The sequence below is a fragment of the Anoplopoma fimbria genome, chromosome 8, assembly GCF_027596085.1.
Source record: "Anoplopoma fimbria isolate UVic2021 breed Golden Eagle Sablefish chromosome 8, Afim_UVic_2022, whole genome shotgun sequence".
NCBI lineage: Eukaryota > Metazoa > Chordata > Actinopteri > Perciformes > Anoplopomatidae > Anoplopoma > Anoplopoma fimbria.
The window spans coordinates 9,460,953-9,487,338 of record NC_072456.1 but is presented as its reverse complement, the minus strand read 5'-3'; the positions used below and the strand labels follow the sequence as shown (position 1 = coordinate 9,487,338).

At 38.7% G+C, this 26,386-nt stretch overlaps 1 protein-coding gene across 2 annotated transcripts; it reads left to right on the top strand.

Annotated features, from left to right (window-relative positions):
* Positions 1-1,462: 1,462 nt before the first annotated feature.
* LOC129094279 (phosphatidylinositol 4,5-bisphosphate 3-kinase catalytic subunit alpha isoform-like) lies at positions 1,463-25,962 on the top strand. 2 transcript variants are annotated; one of them, XM_054602377.1, is made up of 25 exons: positions 1,463-1,525; positions 6,061-6,167; positions 6,451-6,619; positions 7,050-7,176; positions 7,660-7,869; positions 8,264-8,358; positions 8,487-8,642; positions 9,183-9,428; positions 9,957-10,042; positions 10,793-10,898; positions 13,248-13,400; positions 13,676-13,810; positions 15,880-16,004; positions 16,631-16,712; positions 17,016-17,180; positions 17,500-17,603; positions 17,732-17,903; positions 18,085-18,191; positions 18,394-18,515; positions 19,096-19,174; positions 19,290-19,460; positions 19,803-19,920; positions 20,291-20,442; positions 21,406-21,568; positions 21,699-25,962. In XM_054602377.1, exons 2-25 carry the CDS (start codon positions 6,112-6,114, stop codon positions 21,804-21,806), a joined length of 3,207 nt encoding a protein of 1,068 aa, XP_054458352.1. In that variant the 5' UTR covers positions 1,463-1,525; positions 6,061-6,111; the 3' UTR covers positions 21,807-25,962. The 2 variants fall into 2 exon arrangements, with proteins under 2 accessions (XP_054458352.1, XP_054458354.1); XM_054602379.1 differs by lacking the exon at positions 1,463-1,525 and adding an exon at positions 2,008-2,211.
* Positions 25,963-26,386: the final 424 nt, after the last annotated feature.

The window sequence follows — 26,386 nt, the reverse complement described above, 5'->3', positions numbered from 1 at the left end:
TTATTATACTGTATATTTAAATCCCCCTGTATTGATATACTGTATATGATGGAGATTTTACTCATATATGTTATGTTTATTATATTAAGGCCGTTATATATTATCATTATAGTATTCATAATACGTATAGTACATACACTACTAAAAGCTACAGCAGTATGATTTACAAGTCACTGCACTATTGAGATTTCAGGGTTTAAACGTCATTTCTTATTTTATTTCTCTTATTTAAATTGTCATATTTCTCTTTCAATACCTCTATTCATTGTGCTGTAGTGAGTGTGACCAATGTCTTATCCTATCATCAGATCTTCTTACCTTGTCAAATGATGGGCTTCTGTGCAATAAACAAGTAGGTGTCACGCCCACCCTCACAGGAGCACGCTTTGGTGTGTTATTACGATCCTGTTTGAACTTCTGCATATAAAAATGGTTTTGTGGTTTGAATCATAATTGAGGCGACATGTTTCACCACTACACCCAGTTTCACTGTGTGTGTGTGTGTGTGTGTGTGTGTGTGTGTGTGTGTGTGTGTGTGTGTGTGTGTGTGTGTGTGTGTGTGTGTGTGTGTGTGTGTGTGTGTGTGTGAGAGGAGGGAGGAGGAGGGGGAGGAGGGCCCCGGACAGACAGCGTGGCTGCATTGCCGCAGCTCGACAACTTGTCCAGTCGACCAGCAGTTCAGCTGCTCGTACCATCCTCAGCACTGAGCCCGTCTGACTGGACTTGTTTTACTGCAGGGGACACACACACACACACACACACACACACACACACACACACACACACACACACACACACACACTGTATGTAACACGAGATGATTGACTGGCGGTGTGGAGCTACGGTGACTGTGACGTGAAGCGGACACAGACGGCAGCCTGCTTTTGCCCGGCGCAGGGAGCCACCAACCCGGCCGTAAGGCGGCGGCGGGGGGAGGAGGAGGAAGGAAGGAGGAGGAGGAGGAGGGGGGACCGGAGGGGTTGGCTGGATGAAAGGCGAGCTAACTAGCATTAGCCACCCAGACCAGCGTCCTCCACACTTCACCGCGTTAACGCCAACTCATCAGGGGTGAGCTATCGTGCCATCGTCGTATTGTGAGCCTTCAATAGAGGGACGTCTTTATTAGTCGATGCTAGAGTATAGTCACACACCAGAAGACGACAGAGAGCTAGCTGACGTCACCTCACCAGAGAGCTAGCTGACGATAACCAGTGCCAAACAGTCGTCCCACCATACATCTGGTGGCTGTAAACACATGTGATTGTTGTGCTATATACGTATATACACATAGTCATGTCATGGTGAGCTCACAGTGCTGTCACCTGTGAGCTGTCATCCCCAAACACACAATCTTACCCAACCTGCTACTAGTCTGTGAATCTGCAATCAACGTGTGTGATGCTGATTGTGTTTCATCTTCCTCTACTGTAAAAACACACATGTGTTTATTTGACAGCGTGGAGATGGATGGAAACATGAGAGCTGGAGCTGTCCCGTCATCCACATAGGAGGGCTTCTCTCTTAGGTATGCTCATCTAATTCTTCTCCTCTGTTGACAGTCCATCAAAGACATTTCACATCTATTGCTGTCTTCTCTCTTGTAACCCAAAGATCATTTAATAGACAAAATTAAATGGCAAATCTTGAATGTGTTCATATGTAGATCGTGTTTTCCAAAACCCACTTTGTTGTGTAATGTGGTACAAGTGGCCAAACTTTCTTAACTACAACTATATTATGTGTTGTAGAGACTGAGCATAGGTTTGATTTTGCCAACCAGCCACTGCTAGTCTACACAACGCAACGCTATTCGTGCATTTGTGTTTCAGTATTCAAAGCAAGCTTGTGTCTAGGCCAATGTTTCCCCATTCCCCACATCCTGTGTTGTGAGGAAACTTCCTCTTTGTCCTAAAGTGCTTAGCTGCATCCTGATCAGGGTCACAGATCGCAGAACTGCTCAATGGGTTGTTTGTTTAAACTCACTGTTTTCCGTTTTAACTTGTTTTTGTACATAGTCAATGCTACCCTTCTTTGTTTGAAGTTTGCTGTTTTCGTTTATGGTTGACTATCAATTTCATGCATGTTTGTGTCAGTCACAACTCTAAACGTGAACTCGGTGGACAATTTTCTGTCAGTTGAAGGATCTCTGTTTGAACTGCTGCTTGTACGTCATGTAGCTATCACCAATTCACCCCCTGGATTCTTAACCTGGTAAGTTTTGTATTTGCATCGGCGAAAGTAGAGCAGCCCAGGCATCCTTTTCCTTAGCAGCTTCCACCATCTGATAATCAGACATCAGACTAAATTACCAATTATCTTTTTTTTAAGTTGATCAAGGAAAATATGCAGAATTAAGAGTTTTCTTTTATGTGTGTCACCCTTGAGACAGCCAGATGTATAGATTATTGCTATATTTGTGGCATTTCTTCTGGCTCTGACACAGGAAGTTAATCATGGCTACAAAGCACTGATAGTGTTGGTTGCTTTTCTAACTAGGAAATTAGCACAACATCATACATTTTCGTATTATTGGAAAAAAACACAAGATATGGCTGGTCAATAAGAAGCTAATGTGCTCCGAAGCCAGCAAGTATATTTAAACCTACCAGTATGCCATGGATATGCCCTATGGTGCCCTCTCAGTTAAATCAAACCCCCAAAGCATTTTCAAGGTCGGGTGCATGTGGGCATCTTGCCAGGTGCCTCTACCCCTTCATGTGATCTGGGAACCAGGGGCAGTGTATTTGGGTGAACTAGTCTCATAGATAGAGCTGGAGGTTATGAAAGTAATACTGTAAAATGTGACATGATATTATGTGGGATTTTGATTATTTTATTGATCAATCTTAATTGTTGTTATTAGGCCATTCAATTACCTTAACTCATTTGAGTCCTCTAGCTATGTGAAATGAAAAGTTAAGGCTTCTACCTGTTTGGCCACTATACCCTTATGCCACTTGCTAATATTTATTTTCTCACTGAAAGTGCCAATCAACCCTTGTTGAACAGATAAGTTAGAATATTGTTCAAATGCACCAGTAGTTTATTGATCCTTATTAGTTAACTAGTGGTAGAAGTGTAGTTTAATTATTCAGTAATCAGTTATGAGTTATTTAAGGATTTCATTATGTTATCTTCAGTATAGTTTGCCTGTTAACATTAATATATAAGTGCATTTATAATTTTGTAATAGGGACCTAGTGAAAGTGAGGAAACACAAGAAAGTACATGTCAGTACAGGGCTGTTATGAGGTTGTGTGTTTTCTCTTCTAGATAATTAGTAGTTACTATTTTTGCTCAAAATTTCTTCTTGTACGTCAGATAATATAGCTAATATAGTCTAGACAGCTAATATAATCCAGACAGAGTACAAGCTCCCACAATGTCAAGAACTATGCTTAAAAAGAAAAAGGGCAACACAACATTAATGTAGTGAACCAAAATAATATTGGCTTGATGAATAATGATTATAATAACTATTGGTTTTCTTCTCACCCTGTTGCATTTCTGAGAGTTGTTTGTGGCAATAAATTGGCTTAAGGTTAGTGGTTTTCTAAGAGCCCTGCCCACACAAACACATACTTTCCCATCACTGTGTCACAGTCTGTTGCAGTTGAGTCACTGTGTTGTTTTTGTTGGACATAAGCAGACTGTCTAAAATTCTTGTGTCAATGAAGGCCCAAGAGACCAAGCTATTTCCCAGTACTCCATGACAGAGAATTGAATGAGCTAATGTTGACTGGTGGAAATACAGCTACAGTCAGATTATCTGCAAAGGAAATCCAGGTCACTTTTACTTATTTTGGCTAATTTTTCTTTCTGAGAAGTTGTGTTCTCAAGTTAAAATACAGACCATCTTGGGGATCACCCCAGTCAAAATTCCAAATTGGGCAAGGGGCGTAAAGTAGGGGAGGGCAGTGGCCCCATCCCCAATTCCTACCCCCCTAATTCTGGCACCCTTGCTTGGACCATACCCCTCTTCCAACTCAGCCTTCGTATTGATCTCACACACAGACTCGCAAGGTGAAAACAATACCATGGTCGCTGTCACGGCTGGTAATTAATGTATCTTTGATAATCACTGGAGGTTTAGTGAAAAATCCAGTATTGAGTAAAGATACTGTACTGTACTCTGTGACATTTCATAAATAATTTGTTTGTTTTTGATTGCTTGATGTGCATCACTTAATATAAATGTCAAATTATTGGCAGAATAAAAGAGTTATGTACCAACAAACCTAATTTTCTTAAATAATGTTTTTTTTTGCTGCTCAGTATAAATAAGACATGCTACTCTTTATGTTCTAAAAAGCAAAAGCTCGTAATATATCAATGTTAGAAATAACATTATGTATTTGGTTGATCTAAATGGGTCTGTCTGATATATGACCTGGATTTCCTTTGCAGATAATCTGACTGAATTGCCATTTAGTTACACTTTAAATTTATTTTGAATAGCATAAAAAAAAAACTAAAACCAATCTACTCCTCTTTACCCTTGACTGACCAGAGTTGAATGCTTGTCTAACTGGCTTGGGTATAAAAAGATGAGCTCATATCCCTATTATAACTAATAGACTTCTATAATGTGTATTTTGTTTTGGTGTGGATGTGTTGTAGTGGTGATACGTTTTCTTCTAAGTGATCAACATTGATTCTGGTTGCTACAACTTGATTATAGCGGTGTAAGAGACAGATTGTATTCTTATCGACCAGATGTAAAAGGATGTGCTGGGAAGACTTGTTATGGGGGTGTGCTGTTGGACTTGATCTCACAGTTAGACTAGTTATCACTTGACCTGGCTGGATTTTCTAAAAAGGCAGAGACTTCCATTGTCTTTGCAATTAGTGTCAAGTGTCAAGCCAAGTACAGCAAATTAACCCAAAGCCTGAGTGGAGAAAGGACTTTTTCAGATTGGATTCGATCTCAACAGGAAGATCAGCAGGGTTTCTGTCAGGGATTTTCCACGTGATGGTGCTGAGTTATCATGAGCAAATGGTATTCCAGGCTGTAGTTTATTTTGCTTTATGAATGGACTAGAGATTTTACAAGATGATGCTCTATATACAGTATATTGGAGCAGACACTGGGCAGTTGATTGGAACAAGCTATAGGACTTGACCGCAACCTAATACTAAGTTCATCTTGACATGAGATTGTTGGACCAAACAGACATAATCTGCAGGATGATTTTAAAACACATTTCAAGAGACCACTGGGAAACTATTTGTCCGTCGCTACCTTCAGTTAATTGTTCAGTGTGATGGGAGTGTAAGGATTTCTTTCATGTCAGTTGAAAAGTGCCTCTTACTGTAGATGTCAGTAAATGATCAGTAAGATGCATTATGTGTTTCTGTGATCACCCACTTAATGTGAGGCTAAGTAAAGTTTCTGAATAAATTTGAGTTAAATCTGTGTACCTCCCCAAAAAACGGTTGGACCATTATTGCAGCCTTTCGGTAAGATAAACTTAAGCAACATAAAGCAGTTAACTATGCCGATCTTACAATTGGCATGGACACTCTGCAGTTGGTCACTGTACTTGTTTTGATTTTGCTACTGTGTCGTTGACTGAACATGCTTGTTCTCTAACTCAGTGAGCACAGCTGAGCGTCAGCCACAGTGAGGAAGCAAGATTGCAGTCGGGTGACTCACTGCAACTGAAAGTAGCTCATGATGAGCCAAAAGTCACCGGCATTGTTATTGGTCAACTTTTCTGAAATTAAGTTGCCAGTTCTGGAACAATTGTTAAATTGGTATAACTTTGAATGCCTATTTGGGACACTAAATTACTATACTTTTAATAGAATAGTCTAATTAATGTGCACCCCATTTGGTCGCCTTGAAAGTGTAACACATGCACCTTTGAACAATCTGTGTCAGCGGGTAAGCCCGGTCTCTGACTAAGTTACTATACAAAATACATTCATAGTCTGAACAAAGCATCAAGTTAGCTGCATTTAATAAAGGAACTGCACCTAAGTATCACCACTGAGGCTTAAGTTGAACAGGGCCTCAGCCTGTGCTTTACGTTATTAAAAATTGTTGTTCTCTTTCAGGTTTTGCTCTACAGCTTAACTGTGTGACTGATCTCGGAGACAGAGGGGAAGATGCCTCCCAGGCCGTCTTCGGGGGAGCTATGGGGCATCCACTTGATGCCTCCCAGGTATGACCCACTTGATATTATTGTGGATAAGTGCATTATTTAATTTTCTATCGAGTACATGTGCCTCAACAATTATTAGCATGATGTAATTTCATGTTATAGCAAATAAAAAAATCTTAACAACTACATGCATTTGTATTTATTATATCATTGTTTACATAAACCTTATTGGATGTTAAGACTTTCTTAATACTATGAAATGCCCATAGAGTGCATAGTGAGTAAAAATAAAACGGTTAAGTAAGTAATCAACACATTATAATAATGCTGAGCATGTCTGCAGGATCCTGGTGGACTGCCTGCTGCCCAATGGAATGATTCTGACTCTCGAGTGTCTCCGAGAGGCCACGCTCATCACCATCAAACATGAGCTGTTCAAGGAGGCCAGGAAATATCCCCTCCACCATCTCCTTCAGGAGGAGACGTCCTACATCTTTGTCAGCGTTACCCAGGTAAGAACTCTCCAACTCAATTCGAAGATTTGTTCTACATTAACAACTATGTTCATCTCAATGAGTGGTTGAACTGCCCTAGTTGCCATAGGTGCCAGTAAAAACAAATATGTCTCTGGAACTTATGAAATACTTAACTTTTCCTGCTCCCTGAACATTTTAGGTAAACCCTGCCTTCACTTAGATGTAAATGGAAGACTCATAAGAATAAGTAGTTCACTATCGTGCTGGCCTCTCTATAAAACTGAGCACATATCAGCTTTATAAAATGCTTCTCTGTGCTTAAAAACACACCATTGCACTTTTCCAAAACATCCATTCTACACCTGCAGGAAGGCAGTCAGCTCTTACGACAATGTTCCGCCGTCAGCCTAAATGTAAAAATTTGGTAGTTTGAAGAACGCCTCTGTTTTTTTTGTCCTGCCTGCAGGAAGCAGAGCGGGAGGAGTTCTATGATGAGACCAGAAGACTATGTGACCTCCGACTCTTCCAGGCCTTCCTCAAGGTCATTGAACCGGTTGGCAACAGAGAGGAAAAGATCCTCAACAGAGAGATTGGTGAGAGGTTTTCTTCTTTGACAAAACACTGGTTCTGTTGAAGCTGTTGTTCGTTCTTTGTGTTATTACTTTTGTTAATATAAAAAAAAAGTGAATTAACAGTAAACCGTCTGAGAATAACTCATAATAATTAACAATGATGCCTAATGAATGTGGAATTACTATTCTTATTTCATGTGATATTTTGAATTTTTGGGGTAATGCATAAATAAGAACAAAGAAACCATGCATTCAAATACTAATTTGGACATATATTACCTTGGCAACAGTGGAAGCTTTGAAGCATTTTGGTCAGCCTTTTAAGCACAACTGATGAACTAAAGGTACTTGCATTTGTTGTGGATTATTGTTTTATGTGTTTTAGGAAACTGCAATAGATAGAGGAGGAAACCATAATTTTATCGTTTGTATAAACAGACCAAACTGGCCAAATTTGCCTTGAAAAGACTGAAAAAACACTGGCTTTACTTTCTATTCTGTCAGGTTTTGCCATTGGTATGCCAGTGTGTGAGTTTGACCTTGTGAAGGATCCCGAGGTTCAAGACTTCAGGAGGAACATCCTGAATGTTTGTAAAGACTCTGTGGAGCTGAGAGACGCCAGCGGACCCCACAGTAGAGCGCTGTATGTTTACCCACCAAATGTAGAATCCACACAGGAACTTCCCAAGCACATCTATAGCAAACTGGACAAAGGTAAGCAACAGCTTTAGTCTGTTTTTTTTAGTGCATAATCTATCCGGTTTCACAGGAAAAGGGAAAAAGGGTAAAATAAGATATAGAAGATTATTATTATTATTATTATTAGACAAATAATGCACTTAAAGACAACAGGGACCAAGAACCTTTTAGCCTCCAGTCAATACTAAATCGCTACTAGGCGTTCTTAACAATGAATAGGAAGTACAGTAATGAGCAGGGCATTCAATGAATTGATTGAGGTGCTACTATTGTGAAGGTTAATACAATACCCCCAGACCTCAGAATAATAAAAGATAGATGGTCATTGGTTCTGGGTTGCTTTGTGAGTGAAATTTGATTTTTTTGATTATTTTTTCTCAGCTGTCTTTTATTCTGTCTCTTTTTTTAGGTCAGATCATTGTTGTGATTTGGGTGATTGTTTCTCCAAACAATGACAAACAAAAGTATACATTGAAGATCAACCACGACTGTGTCCCTGAACAGGTGGGATCAATATGTTCTGAAATGATAAAGACAATGAATCAATCATGAGCCACCCTCATTTTTAAACTCAATGTGTGGAAATTGAAGGGTGTCTAATGTAGGCTGTGGGCATGTGTCTTGTCCTAAAGGTGATCGCAGAGGCCATTCGTAAGAAGACGCGCAGCATGCTGCTGTCCCCAGAGCAGCTAAAGATGTGTGTTCAGGAATATCAGGGTAAATACATCCTCAAAGTTTGTGGCTGTGACGAGTACCTGCTGGAAAAGTACCCCATCAGCCAGTATAAGGTAAGAGATATATGGGCAATGCATCTTCTTAAGAAATAAAATAAATCATGACCTTAAAGGACATTAAAAAGCGTGTGGTATATATTAGTTTCTTAGTTTAATGGCTCAAACAGAAACATTACAGGCGTAGTTGGGAGCAGTCTGCACAGAAACCCATCAAACTATGCTCTAAAATGGATTAGGCGTATCCAGGACTTTTTGACAAATACATATCAGGATATATAGCCAAAGCCTGATCCATTCCAGAGCCTTTATTTTATTTTAACCATTGTGGATAGGTCAAAACAACATTGCCTTTCATTAAAATACTGGAACCATTTCCTCATGCACAGCAATGTGAGCCCATAATCAGACCCCATCGGAGCCAAATAAAAGTAGAAGTCTTACTCTTTCCTCTATAGTTACTCTGCCGCTGCTGGAAAATGACCAGTTGATATCACTTGTTAGACTTACGCACCCTGTAACTCGAGCAGCTCTGTCTACTTTTGTTCCAACTGTCTTCCTCTGCGTCATTCCTTGTCTCTGTCTCTCTCCCTCTAGTATATCCGTAGTTGCATCATGCTGGGCAGGATGCCTAACCTGATGCTAATGGCCAAGGACAGCCTGTACACTCAGCTGCCAACAGATAACTTTGTCATGCCGTCATACTCTCGACGCATCTCTACGGCAACATCCTATATGAATGGAGAGGCAGCTGCCAAGTCACTGTGGACCATCAATGGAACCCTGCGAATACGAATCCTCTGTGCCACCTATGTTAACGTCAACATACGGGACATAGACAAGGTGGGGACGCACAGTAACGGGAATGTACCAGTGTATGTGTTGATCAGTCAGATAACACAACAGATCCTTGACTGTAATGCTATATTACAGTCTAGAATAAAAAACTAGAATTTGCCAAAGAGAGAGGAATTATCTTTTATTCATTTAAAAAAAATGAATGTTATTTATTGTATTTTTTGTGAATGATTTCTTATTTTACTTAATTATTTCAGTTGTGCACAGTGTTCCATCTTCCAAGTACCTCACTCCCTGTTGAAATAAACAGTCATTGCCCAGGTCTCATGTGAACAGAGACCTTTAGGAAAGTAGTTCTGGTAGCTCATGTTGGTGAGCTGTCATGAATTATTTATGTAAATGCAATGTTTTCATAAAAACTGCCAGTATAATAATCATTTAGCCAGCAGCTGTTACACGCTGAGACAAGTCGTTCAACAGGCGAATATTTTAAAATTGTATGGTGAAGATACATCACATCTTTTATTAATGTTATTTTTCTTCTTACCTTTTGCCTCTCTTGTATATTTATAGATATATGTGAGAACAGGCATTTACCATGGAGGTGAACAGATGTGTGACAATGTCAACACACAGAGAGTACCCTGCTCTAACCCCAGGTAAGTGTCCACCTTTCATTAAAATACCTTTTATTTCACTAGAGGACCCTTTAATTATCACGATAACCTTTTTTGTTAAGAGCTTTTCTCATTGTAGTGACAAAATACTTCTACTGCTGTAATAATACAGTGAACAATAAAACAAGAAATAGTTAGATTAAATAAAATGCGATGAATCAATTATGCCAACTAAAAATGGAAATAACTACTACTTGAAATCACTTTCTCTACTTTTCACTGAAATAGTGCTTAAGGCCATTTATATAGCTAATTTACTTGAAGCAGTCAAAGGCAGGAGGGTAACGTTAACAGTTTAGTGCAGGCAAGTAACACTAAACTGCTGTATAACATTACTACTAAACCCCAGTCTGGTGTACTCTTAAACCTCTGGAGAGGTAAAAGCAATATGTTTTTACTGTGTAATCCTGTTTTACATAGTAAAAACAGTAAAGAACAGTCTTATTTAAATTATTTTGCCATTGAGGTATCTTTATCGTGTCACTTTTTCTACATTTTGTTGCTGAAGGTGTAGGCTTCTCACTGTGTAAAAGCAGTATAAGATGCCTAAGCACTCAGTTTTGAAAGCACTTTGTTGCACTTCAGAGAATTAAGTGGCCCAGCTCTCTTTAGGTCAGCCTCTTGGTAGTCGTTGCTCGCCCTGTAGGCCTATATTTGAGGTTGTTTATGGCTCTTCCTGTTGGCCCCAGTCTCATAAATGAACTCTGTCTCTCTTTCCTTCTGTATCTACAGGTGGAATGAGTGGCTCACCTATGATATGTACATCCCAGACATACCCCGTGCTGCCAGACTCTGCCTCTCCATCTGCTCTGTCAAGGGCAGGAAGGGAGCCAAGGAGGTAATCTCGAGAGCAGCGAAAGAAATTACCCCATAATGCAATTTACATTTACAAGAAGTGTACATGCACAAACAGGAAGTGTCTTCATATGCCTTTTGGATACAACTGTTCCATTTTTAACAGTTGGGAATAATTATGTAAGAGTAAAATACTTTCCTCTACATTTTTACTGAAGGAAAATGCAATAATTGAATGGTGAAAATGGCATTTTATGATTTAAAACACTAAGGAATCTATAACAGGGCACAGCAAACAAAATATGATAGCAGAGAGCAGATGACCTCCATGTGTCTAAATCTTTTATTTAACACTAGCATGCTAAGCCATCTGGAGGCCCTTATATGTATAGGTACTGTGTGTGTGTGTGTGTGTGTGTGTGTGTGTGTGTGTGTGTGTGTGTGTGTGTGTGTGTGTGTGTGTGTGTGTGTGTGTGTGTGTGTGTGTGTGTGTGTGTGTGTGTGTGTGTGTGTGTGTGGGGCGTGTCCTGGTATTGGTATATGAACCCACCGCACTCTACGTGTCAGTCTCTCTGAGTATACGTGTCCAAGGTGAATGGGAGCTGTGGTATCAACTCTAGCTCTGTTTAATTACTAATCAACCATAGGCACTGTGTTGGCAGAAAACATCAACAGAAACACAATCTGCAGAAGAGACTTTTCCATTCATGATAGAATATGCTTCGCTTGCACAAGCCACATTGATCGTAGTATTTGAACTAAAGACTTTGACCAAAAAAAATGCAACATCAAAAAAATGCAAAATCATAAGTAGGGCTGAGAAGTTATCGGCTTAATACATCACATTTAAAACTTAAAAAAGATTAAGCTTTTTTTCATGTCATTGGTAAAGCATAACATTTACAAATTCTAGATTACACTTAACTCTGTTTAGAAACCATGTAGCGCAAAACTGTTGGAGTGCATCTGTCGGGCTTTTGGTCTGATACTCACCCACACAGATTGATTATTCTTTCATCTCTCTCTAGTGGAAAAGCTGGAAGAAAGATAGGTGTCTGTGTGTATGTGTTTGCGTGTGAGAGTGTATCAATGAATGCCAGACATGGATATTGTAACAGACACCCGGGTGAGCCCTATCCCGTACCGCTCGGTGCTAGACTGAGGTCAGGTTAGCGGATGCTCTTTCAAGCCCCACCTGAATGAAAGATAAACACTTCTCTACAGCCGCCTTTTGTTCCAGCACTTACTATAAATAGGTGTGTTTTGACTGGCTGTTTGCACGTAACTCTGTCTGCCTCGCCATGTTACCTTTTGTTACCGCGTTCCATCGCTGCCTCTGAGTGAAAACTCACCCTGAAGATCAAGATGTTATCTTAAAAACTCCCTCAGCCAACTGAGCCTCTGTGAAGAATTACTTGGTAGCTTTGGTTTGCAGTACTGCAGTTTGCAGATTGTTTGATTACCTTTATATCTAAAGATGAAACAGTGGTACATACTGCCAAGACCTTTCACTGTCCCTTGTGCCATAATCAATATCACATAATCAAACACTCATAGGAAGGTCCAATTCAGAGTTTAATCAAATGTTATGCCATTACTATTTGTGCCATGCACAGCACCATAATACAGGTGGGCCACATTTCATGCCTTACTTACCTACCCTTCAGGATGAATGATTTAAGCATGACCAGCTAGTTATTACCGTTACTGGGCTTATTCTCAAACCTGTTGAAAGCCTTTAAAATCAATCAAAATCAATAAGAAGTTGTTCATCATTTAACCCACTTACTGTATACTTGTAAGAGCCTTAAAATCTTTTTGGAACCCGATAAAACATACCATCACATTGAAGGCAGATAAACAGCTTTCACCAAAGAACATCTCCTTTATCTTTATCTGCCTATTGAAAACCAAACGTAACCTTTTGCATAGCACCCTTGACCAATAGAGATTTTCATCAGAATGATTGATGCGGGATCAGTTTTAGTCCAGTAAGTCATGGGGGAGAGACATGGATGGACCTGAACTAAAACTGAGATATGTATAAATGTTAACTTGTGGATACTTAGTACTGTACTTTCACTTGGCTGAAGTATATTTTAGTTTTTATCATACCCATTGACTAATGTACGAGCTTATTTTTATCATGTTGTATTTGTCATAGTGTTTTCCTTCTGAGTAAGTGGTTTGTATGTGTTCTTAGAGAACCTGAATGAACTCATGTACTTACTTTTACACTGAGAGTCTGAGAATATGTTCAGTTGAAAGTTTAGTCAAAAGACAAAATGATTCATCATCTGTGTTTGTGTCTGATTATCCCATAAGCTTCTCACATTGAAACTGCTCGCTGTAAATGTGGAATCAGTGGTTCTCTCTCTCTTTCTCCCTTTAGGAGCACTGTCCACTAGCTTGGGGTAATATCAACTTGTTTGACTACACTCACACTCTGGTGGCAAACAAGATGGCTCTGAACCTCTGGCCTGTCCCTCATGGCCTTGAAGACCTCCTCAACCCCATAGGAGTCACAGGGTCCAACCCTAATAAGGTATTCAAATTCAGCATCTTGCTTCAATGTTCATTTGCACTGTACATGACCCATTTCAGACATTTTTCGTAGGAAAGTAACGGGTTTCCATATTCTAATCCATATTTCAAACGTCTTAGGAGGGAGCCTGAGACTTAATATTTTCATTGCTGCTTCTCTGTAATGTTTCTGCATATGATAAATAAAAAGTGGAACTTGAATTGAAGGTTTCACTGTTTTGTGTGAGACTGTAATTTACACAATGTGATTATATCCTTTTAATCTCTGTTGTCCAGGAAACCCCATGTCTGGAGCTGGAGTTTGACCACTTTAGTAGTTCAGTCAAATACCCAGAAATGAATGCAGTAGAGGATCATGCAAACTGGACCGTCTCGAGGGAACTGGGGTTTAACTACAACCTCTCTGGACAGGTAGTACCCTGCTTACCAGCCACCAACCAGTGGGCTGGAAAGGCGCAACAAAACAGCGAGTTGTTTTATGTTTTGAGACTCAAACACAAGTGAAGAAGAGTAAAGGAATGTCTGTTGCATAAGCGTGAGAAGCTTTGGCCATACAGAGCAGCAGGAGTGGGAGAGGTGTTTCCTTTTGGACAACCAAACTAATTAAACACTATTGTACTGATGACAATCATGCAAGTGTGAGAAAAGACAAAGTAATTAGATGCGGCATTAAGAAACGTATTTGCCTTCATATTCTCACTCTTAAAAGATGATTCATTTAAGTAACGGAGCACAAATATACACATGTAAAAAACATGCATAGAGTTACTTAGATAGGATGAGGCACGTTATTAATGAAGGTGTTTCAAATTCACCACTCGTTAGACTCCTTTGTAGCTTGACATTGATTCATAATCGTCTAATGTGAGGATTGGTTGTGTCCTTGTTGAGGGTATTTAATGTAATCAATCTGCTAAATTATTAGTGATGCTAGTGTGTTAGTGATGTGAACACATATTTGTTTTATGTAAGACACCACGTGTAATTATAGGTTGGTGTTTTCGAATATTTTCTTTATATTATATGTGAGTGTTGCCTTTGGGGTAAGAGAGGTTTCATTTAATGTTACTGTCAGCACAACACTTTTAATGAATATTACAGCTCCTTTCAGTTTATTTCTAACATTTTATTAATTGAAACATTTTTATATGAGTAAATTTAGGTCAATGACTTGTGATTCGATAAATATGGTTATTTTCAGTAAATCAATTCACTATAAAGACAAATTTTGACTCATACTTCGTAAACTGAGTTGGTTCCAACACTTGTGTGACTGTAAGCTACTCTGCCATGTGAGAGGATGTGAACAGTGTGAGACAATGTGTTAAGTTATTCATGATGTGTGTGTCAAATGTGAGGAGTGCCCAACTCAATATGTGGTGTGATGATGATATCATGCTGCTTGTTCCTGACCAGAAAATAATTAATATTTAAACTGACATCATATTCATACAGTCAGAAATCAGACTGGATTTTGTTAAGGAGTATGATTGGGCATGGGACAATTTAACTCTTCTACAGATTTTATGCTCTTTTTAAAGATTCAGGATGACTGCTGGTAGACATCGTATTTATGAGCTCAAATTGCATACCCATTCCAGAAAAAACCCCATAAATGGACACAACTAATTTGGCTGCATTAAAACACAGGGATGTTGATCAGGGAGCAGGAAGTGACAGAACGGAGGTCTTCCTTCCTACATCCTTCGTTTTCTCCTTTCCTTCTCCCAGTAACTATGTATCTGTGAAGATTAAGTTAGAAACAAATGAAATGCATCATTAGAATGAATTAATTTCAAGTAAATTGACAGAAAAATACAGGCATTTAAATACATTCAGAAATAAATTTCACACTTCAGACATGCAGGATGTTCCGGCAATAATCTGACTTTTAACCAGAACTGTTGTCGACATGGTTGAATACATAATATTAAAGTACAAGAGTTGGAATCGCGTACATGGTAGGATTTACAGCTAATAGACATAAATATGTTATTGGTCTTTTTAGATACTGTGCGATGCAAGAGAGCTGGACCGTTCAGTGTTGATTTATTTATGATGATAGCATAGTGTGGTGTATTAAATAATTTCTTAATCTGTAACTTGAGTTGCTTGAGAAGCTTCCCTAACAGTAATGGCTCTTAATGGATAACAGTTGTTAATGTTCCAAGCTATATTTGTGTCTCATAATGACTCCATGGCTGAATATCCAGCCAAGCAAATATTTGTTAAATTACTGGTACAAAGATACTGGGATACATGAAACAAAGTAACAAATTGATGCTGTAACAAAGTAAGATATGGTGCCAGTTATTGTGCTTAGTTACGTCTGTGTGTGTGTTTTATTAAAGAGTAAATGTAGGGAGGGATCAGGGTCTCTTATAGTACCTTGAAAAACTTGACGGCCAATAGGTAATGATGATAGTGTTAGTGATGTAATAATGCAGTGTTTAATGTATTTTCTTTCGGATTTGTTTCAGAGCAACCGGTCGGCCAGAGATCACGCCCTGACAGAGAGCGACACCGAGCAGATGAGACAGCTGAGTAACAGAGACCCTCTTTCAGAAATCACTGAGCAGGAGAAAGACTTCCTCTGGAGACAAAGGTAACCTCCCAACCAGCAAATATAACACTACTACTTTATGTGTAGCACTTAAAGTACTACTTTATATAGAACCATAGATTGCATAGAATGGTAACACCGGTCAGATTAGTATGTAGCTGTATATAAAATCTGATTCAATACTTCTTGTATGGCTGAAACATTTTTTTGTTTTTGTTTTTTCAATTGTTACTCCTAACATACAGTACCAGTCAAAAGACACACCTTCTCATTCTACTACTTTGAAGAATCTAAAATATAAAACATATTCTGGTTTGTTGAGCATTTGTTTGTTTACCACATAATTCCATATGTGTTCCTTCATAGTTTGGATGTCTTCAATATTAATCTACAACGTAGAAAAAATAAAAAAATAAAATAAAGAAAAACCATTGAATGAAAAGGTGTGTCCAAACTTTTGCCTGGTACTGTACATCTTGTTTAAAAATACATTTATGTGATTAACCTGACAAAAAATCTATATGGTAAATATTCTACATGTGAATAAATATGGTAACACAATTTAGTTTTAATCTTGTAGGCAGGATGTAGATATGTAAAAACAACTGATTGAGACTTAAACTGGGAGGCAAAACACAGTCATTTTCCCCTTTCTCTTTCTCTATCAGGCACTACTGCATGAACATCCCTGAGATCCTTCCCAAGATCCTTCTCGCTGTAAAATGGAACTCCAGAGATGAAGTAGCACAGGTAATACCTTGCTATTTCATTTGTACTTCATTAATCCTTCAAGAACAAGAAGGAACATAAAGAAAGGGTATTTTTTTATTTGATTCTGAGAAATAGATATAGAAAAAACTTGGCTTGTAAGACCAAATAAAAAGTATGTTGCAGTAAGGATTTATTCCAATCCTCCTTTAACTACTCATGTCAACTTTGTTTTTAAACTTGAATGTATACATCTGCAAAAATACTTACTCTAATGCGCATACTCTCTATTAACAGTGTAATAACGAGTAATAATTCATATTTCTTGGTTTGTATGTTCCCCAGATGTATTGTCTGTTAAAGGAATGGCCGTCTATCCGTCCTGAGCAGGCCATGGAGCTGTTGGACTGTAACTATCCAGACCCCATGGTCAGGCACTTCGCTGTACGCTGCCTTGACAAACACCTTGCTGATGACAAACTGTCTCAATACCTGATCCAGCTTGTACAGGTAGGTCTGACTGAGAGTCTGGACTAGTGAAATCAAGGAACTGATTGAAGAAATAATGAGGTAAAAAAGGACGACATTGAAGAAATAAGAGTGGAGTACCTTTCTCCATTCTGGGTGTCCTTGGCAGCCGGAGTTATATCTGTTAGACAGCAGCTGTTCTCTAGTGTTAAGGACTTTCCGGTCTGCCTTAGGTTGTTTTTGTGCTTGGTGTACAAGGACTGCATGGTGAGAGACATTATAGAGTCTGAAATGACTAATCTGAACCTCCTCTTGCTCTTTCCCTCCAATCTTCCCTTCCTCTCTTCTCCTCTTGCTCTAGGTATTAAAATATGAGCAGTATCTTGACAATCCCCTGGCCCGTTTCCTCCTGAAAAAGGCCCTGACCAATCAAAGGATAGGTCATTTCTTCTTCTGGCATCTCAAGTGAGTCACCTTTCAGATTGCCTTTTCTTCCTGTTTATGTACCTTCCTTTCTCTGTGTCTTTTTAAAAGCTAAAAACGCATCTTGGCTCCCTGCTTCTTACTCCCTCCTCTTTGTGCTCTTCTCACAGGTCAGAAATGCACAATAAAACAGTGAGCCAGAGGTTTGGTTTGCTGTTGGAGGCTTACTGCAGGGCATGTGGCATGTACCTCAAACACCTGAGCAGGCAGGTAGAGGCCATGGAAAAGCTCATTAACCTCACTGACATCCTTAAACAGGAGAAGAAGGATGAGACCCAGAAGGTAAGGAGAGAGGCAGAACACACACACATTCTACACACTTGTACACAGAAGCATATTGTGTTTTTTTGTTTTTTTTGTATTTTACATCTCAAAGCTGTTGTGTATATAATACTCATTCAATTCTCATATTAAAATATGGAATCCAGAAAAATCTGTGGTTGTGTGTGTGTGTCTTGTGAAGGTCCAGATGCGGTTTCTTGTGGACCAGATGAAGAGACCGGACTACATGGATGCTCTGCAGAACTACACCTCTCCTCTCAACCCTGCACACCAACTGGGAAACCTGAGGTTAGAAGCGATAGTGAAAGAGCTTGTGTGTGTGTGTGTGTGTGTGTGTGTGTGTGTGTGTGTGTGTGTGCGTGTGTGCGTGTGCAGTGTGTGTGTGTGTGTGTGTGTGTGTGTGTGTGTGTGTGTGTGTGTGTGTGCGCAGTGTTGTGTGTATATGCATAAGTGGGGCATTGTACAATAACTTCTATTAATTTGTTCATAGGTTAGATGAATGCAGAATCATGTCATCAGCGAAGAGACCGCTGTGGCTGAACTGGGAGAATCCTGACATCATGTCCGAGCTGCTCTTTCAGAACAATGAGATCATCTTCAAAAATGGCGACGGTAACACACACAAACACACACACACACAACAAATATATCATTGCCGAATAAGTGATAATACTTGCTTTTAATGATAAGCCTAAATACTGAGGATTATGGGGAGCTTCTGTGTTAAAGGAAAATTTCAGCCCAAAATACATATTTTTCCTCTTATTTGTGCTATTTATCAATCTAGACTGTTTTGGTGTGAGTTGCTAATGTTGAACATATTGGCCGTAGTCGAGCACCAATCGAGCAATTTTTTTTCAACATTTTAAAAGTTTGAAAAACTCAACAGAAATGTCCCTTACCGGAAATCAATGCCGGGTAACTCTACCACCATAGGGCATTTAAAGAAAATCATTGACTCAGTTTGTACAAGAAGACCAGTTCACTGCTCCTGATTTGTGCTATAAAGCCCCAATCCTAAATGTTGTCACAAGTTGTAAATTGTTGTTTCCAATGCTGCAGAGCTTCTTAGTAATGATTGTCTACTATAATCAAACTACCTCGTTTTTATGTTGTGTTTGTGTATAATCTGTCAGTATCCCCGGATGTTATTAACTGTAACTGACTTCACTGTGTGTGTTGATTGTTGTAGACTTGCGGCAGGATATGCTCACGTTGCAGATTATAAAAATCATGGAGAACATTTGGCAGAATCAGGGACTGGACCTTCGGTAGTTCCCTCTCTCCTATTATCTAAATCTATATATCTTTTTCTCTCTTTTTCTTTCTTCAATTTCTGTATTCTCTTACTCTGGGGCTAAGAAAATATGTGTTGTGTGTTCCCAGGATGCTTCCGTATGGCTGTCTGTCGTTAGGAGACTGTGTGGGTCTCATTGAAGTGGTTCGCAGCTCCCACACCATCATGCAGATTCAGTGTAAAGGGGGCTTGAAAGGAGCCCTGCAGTTCAACTCAAACACTCTGCATCAGTGGCTCAAGGACAAGAATAAGGGCGAGATGTGAGTTATTCTCTCCTGATATTATTTTTTATAGCATTTACTGCATCATTAGACAGTAAAGAACTTTAAAGTACATCTGTGGGAGCCCAAAAGGAAATGCCTCAGAGAAAAGCTGCGTTTGTTTAGAGTTGAAGCCCATTTACTTTTCACATTCCTTATTTGTTATAAAATACAAAATGAATGTTGTCGGGGCTTGTGTTGTGTGTGTGTGTGTGTGTGTGTGTGTGTGTGTGTGTGTGTGTGTGTGTGTGTGTGTGTGTGTGTGTGTGTGTGTGTGTGTGTGTGTGTGTGTGTGTGTGTGTGTGTGTGTGTGTGTGTGTGTGTGTGTGTGTGTGTGTGCAGGTATGACATGGCTGTGGATCTGTTCACAAGGTCCTGTGCTGGCTACTGTGTAGCTACATTTATCCTTGGGATAGGAGACAGACACAACAGCAACATTATGGTCAAAGATGATGGACAGGTAACTTGTATATGCCTACTTAGACAATTTGAGATATGATTGACATTCAACCACCTGCATCCACAGTTCACACATGTTTCAATCCTAGTAGGACCTAAGGAAGGTTGAAACAACATCTGATGATCGAATTAATTCATCTGCTTAGTCTAGACTGCTTTATGAAGGTTCACTGTTTTCACTTTTTGTTTAATTTAATTTAATTTATTAGTGATTTGTTATTTTCCATTAAATATTTAATATAATAAATATATCTAAGTCTATACTCAGTAGGTATGCATTATATAGATTTTACTTTGGAGGAGGTTTACTTGTTAGAGAGAGTTATTTAGGTTTGACTACCTGCTTTCTTCTTTGTTCTGCTCTCGTCCAGTTGTTTCATATAGATTTTGGCCATTTCCTGGATCATAAGAAGAAGAAATTTGGCTACAAGAGAGAGCGAGTTCCCTTTGTACTGACGCAAGACTTCCTCATCGTCATCAGCAAGGGATCCCAAGAGTGTGCAAAGACCAAAGAGTTTGAGAGGTACTGCAGCATCTTAACTCTTCTTTTCCTATATCTTCTTTTTATTTTCTACCAACTAGTATCAGTTAGTCTCTATGTTAGTCGACCCCCAGAATCGGTTCTACTTGTCCTATTGTGAGATACTGCCACAGCAAAGCTTTGCTATAGGTTTGTTTTCTTTCACTGGGTTAAATGGATGGTGTTATATATATATATATATATACAATAAATGGAGGTTGGAATTAGCTGATTTAAAGCACCAAGGTGCATTTGTCTTGCCTCAGTTCCCTCAGGTGGGTAAATTTCCACTCAGTTGGGCAAGTGGCATTTACCCAACTGACTCAACCATGATCGCTCTTTAAGAACTCATAATTGCCTTTTTACATTTGAAACATACCATTTGTATATCATCCTTCCTATAGCAAGCAAGCCCAAGGCCTTCAACATGCAATTTCCTCACGCTTTAATTTTGACACTTTTTATATAAAAAAATCTAACCCAAAACTTGCAACCCATACAGTACCAGTCAAAAGTTTGGACACACCTTCTCATTCAATGGTTTTTCTTTATATTTTTTTATATTTTTATTTTGTTCTACATTGTAGATTAATATTGAAGACATCCAAACTATGAAGGAACACATATGGAATTATGTGGTAAACAAACAAATGCTCAACAAACCAGAATATGTTTTATATTTTAGATTCTTCAAAGTAGTTGAATGAGAAGGTGTGTCCAAACTTTTGACTGGTACTGTACATGAGTCCCGTAGCACTGTGGCAGCTTGTGAAACGGCTGGAAATGAAGAAGACGTGTTCACCTGGCTTTGGGTGTCATTTCCAAACACTGAGCTTTGTTTTTATTTTTATTTTGTCTTGTTGATGTTGCTGTGACTTGGCTGCATTGCAGTCACTAAACAAACTGTATGCATATGTTCACATTTTGTTTGTCTGTGTCACATTCCAATTTTCAATCTTCCCCCAGGTTCCAAGAGATGTGTTATAAAGCCTACCTGGCGATCCGGCAGCATGCTAACCTCTTCATCAACCTGTTCTCCATGATGCTGGGCTCTGGTATGCCTGAGCTGCAGTCATTTGATGACATTGCCTACATTAGGAAGACGCTAGCCCTGGAGAAAAGCGAACAGGTAAATAAGACTTGACTGTGCTCTAATTTATTCTGTTCTGATCTTATTTTGGGGTCTTGAAATCGTCTAAAGTCTCACATTTGGCTTCATGAACTTATTTATCGCTTACAATTTTTTCTGCTTTGTGCAGGAGGCGTTGGACTACTTTATGAAACAGATGAACGATGCTCACCATGGAGGATGGACCACCAAAATGGATTGGATATTCCACACAATTAGACAGCATGCCCTAAACTGATCTCCTGCAAACAAACAAAAAACACCAGTGCCACTCTGGGGTAACAGGAAGTTTTGAGCTTGATTTTGTTTTTATTTATTTTTTTAAACACCACATTTTTATCCATCTTATCGAGGTTCTGTTGTTTTTTCCTTTTCTTGCCCTTATCATGTACTTTTTTCTGCGGTCGTGATGCCCTCACTTTACCCTCGTACTTGTTCAGGAGTCTACAAGAGAGCATTGTCCAGAGTCCTATTCAAGATGTTCCCTATTTGGATGTTTGCATCCTTAGCTACTTTTTTTGCTCAGTTTTTTTCCCCTGTTGACCCCTGCTACTCTTGCTGGAAAAACGATAATTGGACAAAACAGCATAAAGAAGATATATCTGCTCATCTAAAATTTTAGCCACCAAGTAAGTTCAACTTGCTGCACTTCTGCACTGTGTCTCCGCCTCAGAAAGGAGGTGCTTGTGAACCCTTTTTTTTAATCGTATCTCTGATGAGACGTTAGCAGGCACTAGGAACTTATCTTACATAATAAGTGTCAATCAAATTTGTTGCACGGTGCAGGATTACTGGAGTATGGGGTCTTCTGTGATGACTACCACTGCACAGTCTTCCACCATATTTGTGGTGAAGTTGCCCTCCTGAGCTGATTTGGTGTCAGCTTTGTCACCTCTTAAACCTTTGAGAAAATAATTCAAAGCTCAAAAGAAGAGTCTCTGGGTTGTTCAACAGTCTCCCTGCTTTTATGAAAAAGCACTCCACCCTTGGGAACATTTGTTGGTGGTGCAGCTATGACTCTTTGCATAAACGTCAGGGTAATGATGCCTGTCCTTAAAAAAACTGCACTTAGAAATAATATACAGATTTATTATACCTTTTAAAATGTATTTATGTATGCCGTTTCTTTCAGTTTCTACGTACACAGCCAAAACTCTCCACAATCATTGCTATTGTAAATATAGTTTTCTGTATTTGTGTTAACCAATTTCTTCTGACTACCACAAGTTAAACAAGTTTTCAGTTTTTTGCCATTATGAGTTTTGCTCAAATTTGTAAATTACGATTGCTGATTTTTTTTCCTCGTCACTTTTTAAGGTAAACATCTCATTTCATTTTGGGGTATTGGGGCTAGTGTGCAGCCCTACTTGGAATTTGTAAAAAAAAATTGGGGGTGCAGATTGTTAAGAATGAAAGTGCCAGTCTCACATGTTATGACTATTGGGACCTATTTTAAGCCTCTGGCTGTCTGTTTTATTGGCAAGCAGAAGTCCAGGGGAATGTCATGTCTTCCTGTTGATAAAATGCCTTTGCGTCACAACACAACACTCCACAACGCTGCACACTGCTAAGACCTACAAACATGTTGTAGTAAGCAAACCATGACAGCACTTTTTAACATGAAAAGCTAGATCTGACCATCACTGTTCATTCATTTTTATTTACAACAATGTGATGCTGATTGTCTTTAGCATGTCCCCAACAGGAATGTCCTTAAAATGTGGACTCATGAAGAAAGTGCATTCTAACTTGTGTTTATCACATCTTCTGGATAATTTTATCCAGAACCCCTTTCACTGAGCCTATCACACCTTGGTAAATGCATTTTTGTTTCATTGTGTCTTTTAAGCAGACCATTGTCGCCTTGTCTTTTGAGGTAGAACTTTTCTCGGAAAGTATAGTTATGTAAGGTGTTTTTAATGAGAACAGAGAACCTTGAGTGGCAGTAAAGGAGAGAATGTATTATTCAAGAAAAGGTGCCTCAGAGCAGCCTCGTGAGCCTCAGACGCCTTCACAATGTCCACAGAAAGACATTTGGATGTGCTCATGGCTAAATTATAATCTTACAGAAAGTATGAAACTAAATCTGCCAATGGAAAAGAAAGTCAGCACTTTGCCTGCTTAACTGTTGATTGTATCGAAAAGCCAAAGTGGTGGTCTGTTCTGATGTGGCATATGTGTGTGATGTCACATTATTGCAGAATTAACTGCTGGAATGTATTTAATTGTACCTTATTGGACTTTATGTGCACTCATTTTTTTTTTTATGTTTTTGCATCATTCATGTTTTCGTCCTTATGTCAGATGCAGAGCCACTAAACATACAGTAGATAGAGAGGTCTTCTCTTCTTCTTTAATGTGCCAAATCAGGCATCACTGAGGCCTATGAAAGCTTATGCTGGAATCATATCTTGCAGTAAGGGGTATCAGTTACAGACTTAAAAAAGAAAAAGGTTGGGCAATGCACTTAAGAAGAAGTTGTTTTTGTAATTCTAAATGCCTTATTGTCCAAAAGGACTGTAAGAAGTTAGCCTAGAAAGCATGTTTCTCAAACAGCATAACCCATATGTATGATGTATATTTTGAAGCAGCATTAAGCAGTATGTATGTACAGTTACGGTCAAACCTCTTTTCTATGGTGGGTTGTGTTTGTGTGCATTAATTCTCTTTCTGTACAGGTTGCAGAGCTTCATTGGCAGGCCCCAATGAAAACCCACACTGTATGTACATGTCCATGTGTCTGTTTGTGATGACACTTAACTGTTGAAGTTGTGGTGTCTCTAAATGTTTTGTAAGCCTTTTTTTCCCCCACTGGCTTGTCTGTGCCAGAGAAGGAAAAACGTTTTTTCTTTTTTAAGTTTTTTGCTTTGTTAGCAAGTAATCATAAATGAGGGAGAACTTTTTTCAAACATACTTTGTAAATGTTTTACTTGAAATGTCACAAATCAGAACCACCCTTGTATTTTGTTGGTTTAAAGCTGAGATGGGAGTAGTGCAGTGTATATTTAGTAATGATTATTAGAGAGTGTGTGTATTGTACTGAACATTAGCACTGATTGTTGAAGCATTGTGTACAGGCTTTTTGTTTGATACTGGCAGTGATTGTAATCAGTGCCACAGTCCTACATTTCAGAGTGAAGACACAATTACTTCTTGAACTAAGATTGTGATTGAGTCCAAATTTCAAAGATCAGGTTCAGTGAGAAATACGACAAAGTATCTTACAGGGTTCGATAAGATTAATTAATCTTAGATGTTCATCCTTAACCTCAAGATCGTAAGGATTACGTCCAGCAGCCAAGTATTAGTTTTTAGTTTGTTTGTTTGTTTAAATGTTCTCCTGGTCCCCAACTTTGGCACTGAATAGGTTCAGGAATGATATTGTTGCACTACTTTTCCTTCTTTAAATGAAGGCCCATATTTTCATCTGACTGTATTGATCAACGTCCTGCAGGATATTCATATAATGACACATAATTATTGTACCTGCGAAATGTACTAGTTAAGGTGAAGTTGGAAAAGGATCTTAGCTATGATTTCAACATGAGCAGTGGACATAATAACATGAATACTCTGATATAATGAAATTCAATGCAATATCCATGCAGTAAATACTTATGTGAACCCAATTTTGTTTTTGATGGCTGACAAGTATTTATTCTAAGGTGTTTTATGTTACTGTTTTTGTTTTTTTGCGTGATGACAGGTGTTCAGGTTATTGTGTCCACCACCTGTATGAATTTGGGGCCTGGTATTAAGTGAATAAGTCTGTTTTTCTTTCTGTAAAGCAGTTAAAAACATTGTCAAACTCACAGTTACAGCTGTTTGTTTCAACAGATTGTGTTGTTAGAAATCCTTTGAAAGAATGTCCAAGGTTTTAAAGTCTTTTAAAGAGCGAATATGACTAATCATTAGGATTACTGATCATTTGTGATCATTTGAGGTTTCTGAAGTGTCCTAAATTCTCACTTTGAAGAGAAATATTGACTAAATGGTCTGTGACTTCATGTTATTTTCTGTATGCAGTGCTCTTAACTACATTATAATGTTTTGCTAATATATTTCCACAACATACCATGCTGTCAGAACCTTAACCTATACTATGAATGAATGTACAACGGGCCAATGTATTGTTTTTCACAGCCTAACTGCATGGGATTTTGGTAAGGATTCTTTGTTTGTTTTTTGCTGTTTTGTTTTTCTAGTCTGCTAAGCAGCCATACAGATGTTTATGAATTAATGCCTTAAGTTTGATCTGTGTAGGAACAGTTTCATCTTTACAATAAGCTGTGTTTTTTTAATTTATAAATGTATATTGTATTTCATTTTGGCTCCCTGGTTACAGAGTAACGGTTTGTTTGTGACTGACTGACTGGTCATCTGAGTGTTCTGTGGAGATGTACAAATAAATTTGTTAAACATTCACCCGGCTGTGTTTGCTCTCGCACTTTCCCCTCTTGCAATTTCACTGTACAGCAGGCCCTTTTACAAATCTTACTTTATTGAATAATGGTATCAAGCATTTTTTTTAAGTTTTGTCTTCAATGTTAAACCATAAATACTTTTTTAAAATTATTTCCAGGTATTCCACTTTAATCCAAATCTATGGAATACCAAAGTTTAAAAGCTGGATTCCCGAAAAAGAGATTTAGGAAATCTGAAGGGCTGAATCAGATTTTTTTTTATTCCTTTTAAGGAACAACAATATTAAAAGTTCAGACGGATTGTTTGAGCCAATGAATATTCATATTACACCGTTCGGGGGAAACAGTATCAACTCTGTACCTTGTAATTAAACAGAGCTGGATAGTTTTTTGT

Excerpts from the sequence above, each read along its gene's own strand:
- LOC129094279 (XM_054602377.1), top strand. The coding sequence starts at position 6,112 with ATGCCTCCCAGGCCGTCTTCGGGGGAGCTATGGGGCATCCACTTGATG. Across the intron at positions 6,620-7,049 it reads TCTTTGTCAGCGTTACCCAG|GAAGCAGAGCGGGAGGAGTT; the intron begins GTAAGAACTCTC and ends TCCTGCCTGCAG. Across the intron at positions 7,177-7,659 it reads GATCCTCAACAGAGAGATTG|GTTTTGCCATTGGTATGCCA; the intron begins GTGAGAGGTTTT and ends CTATTCTGTCAG.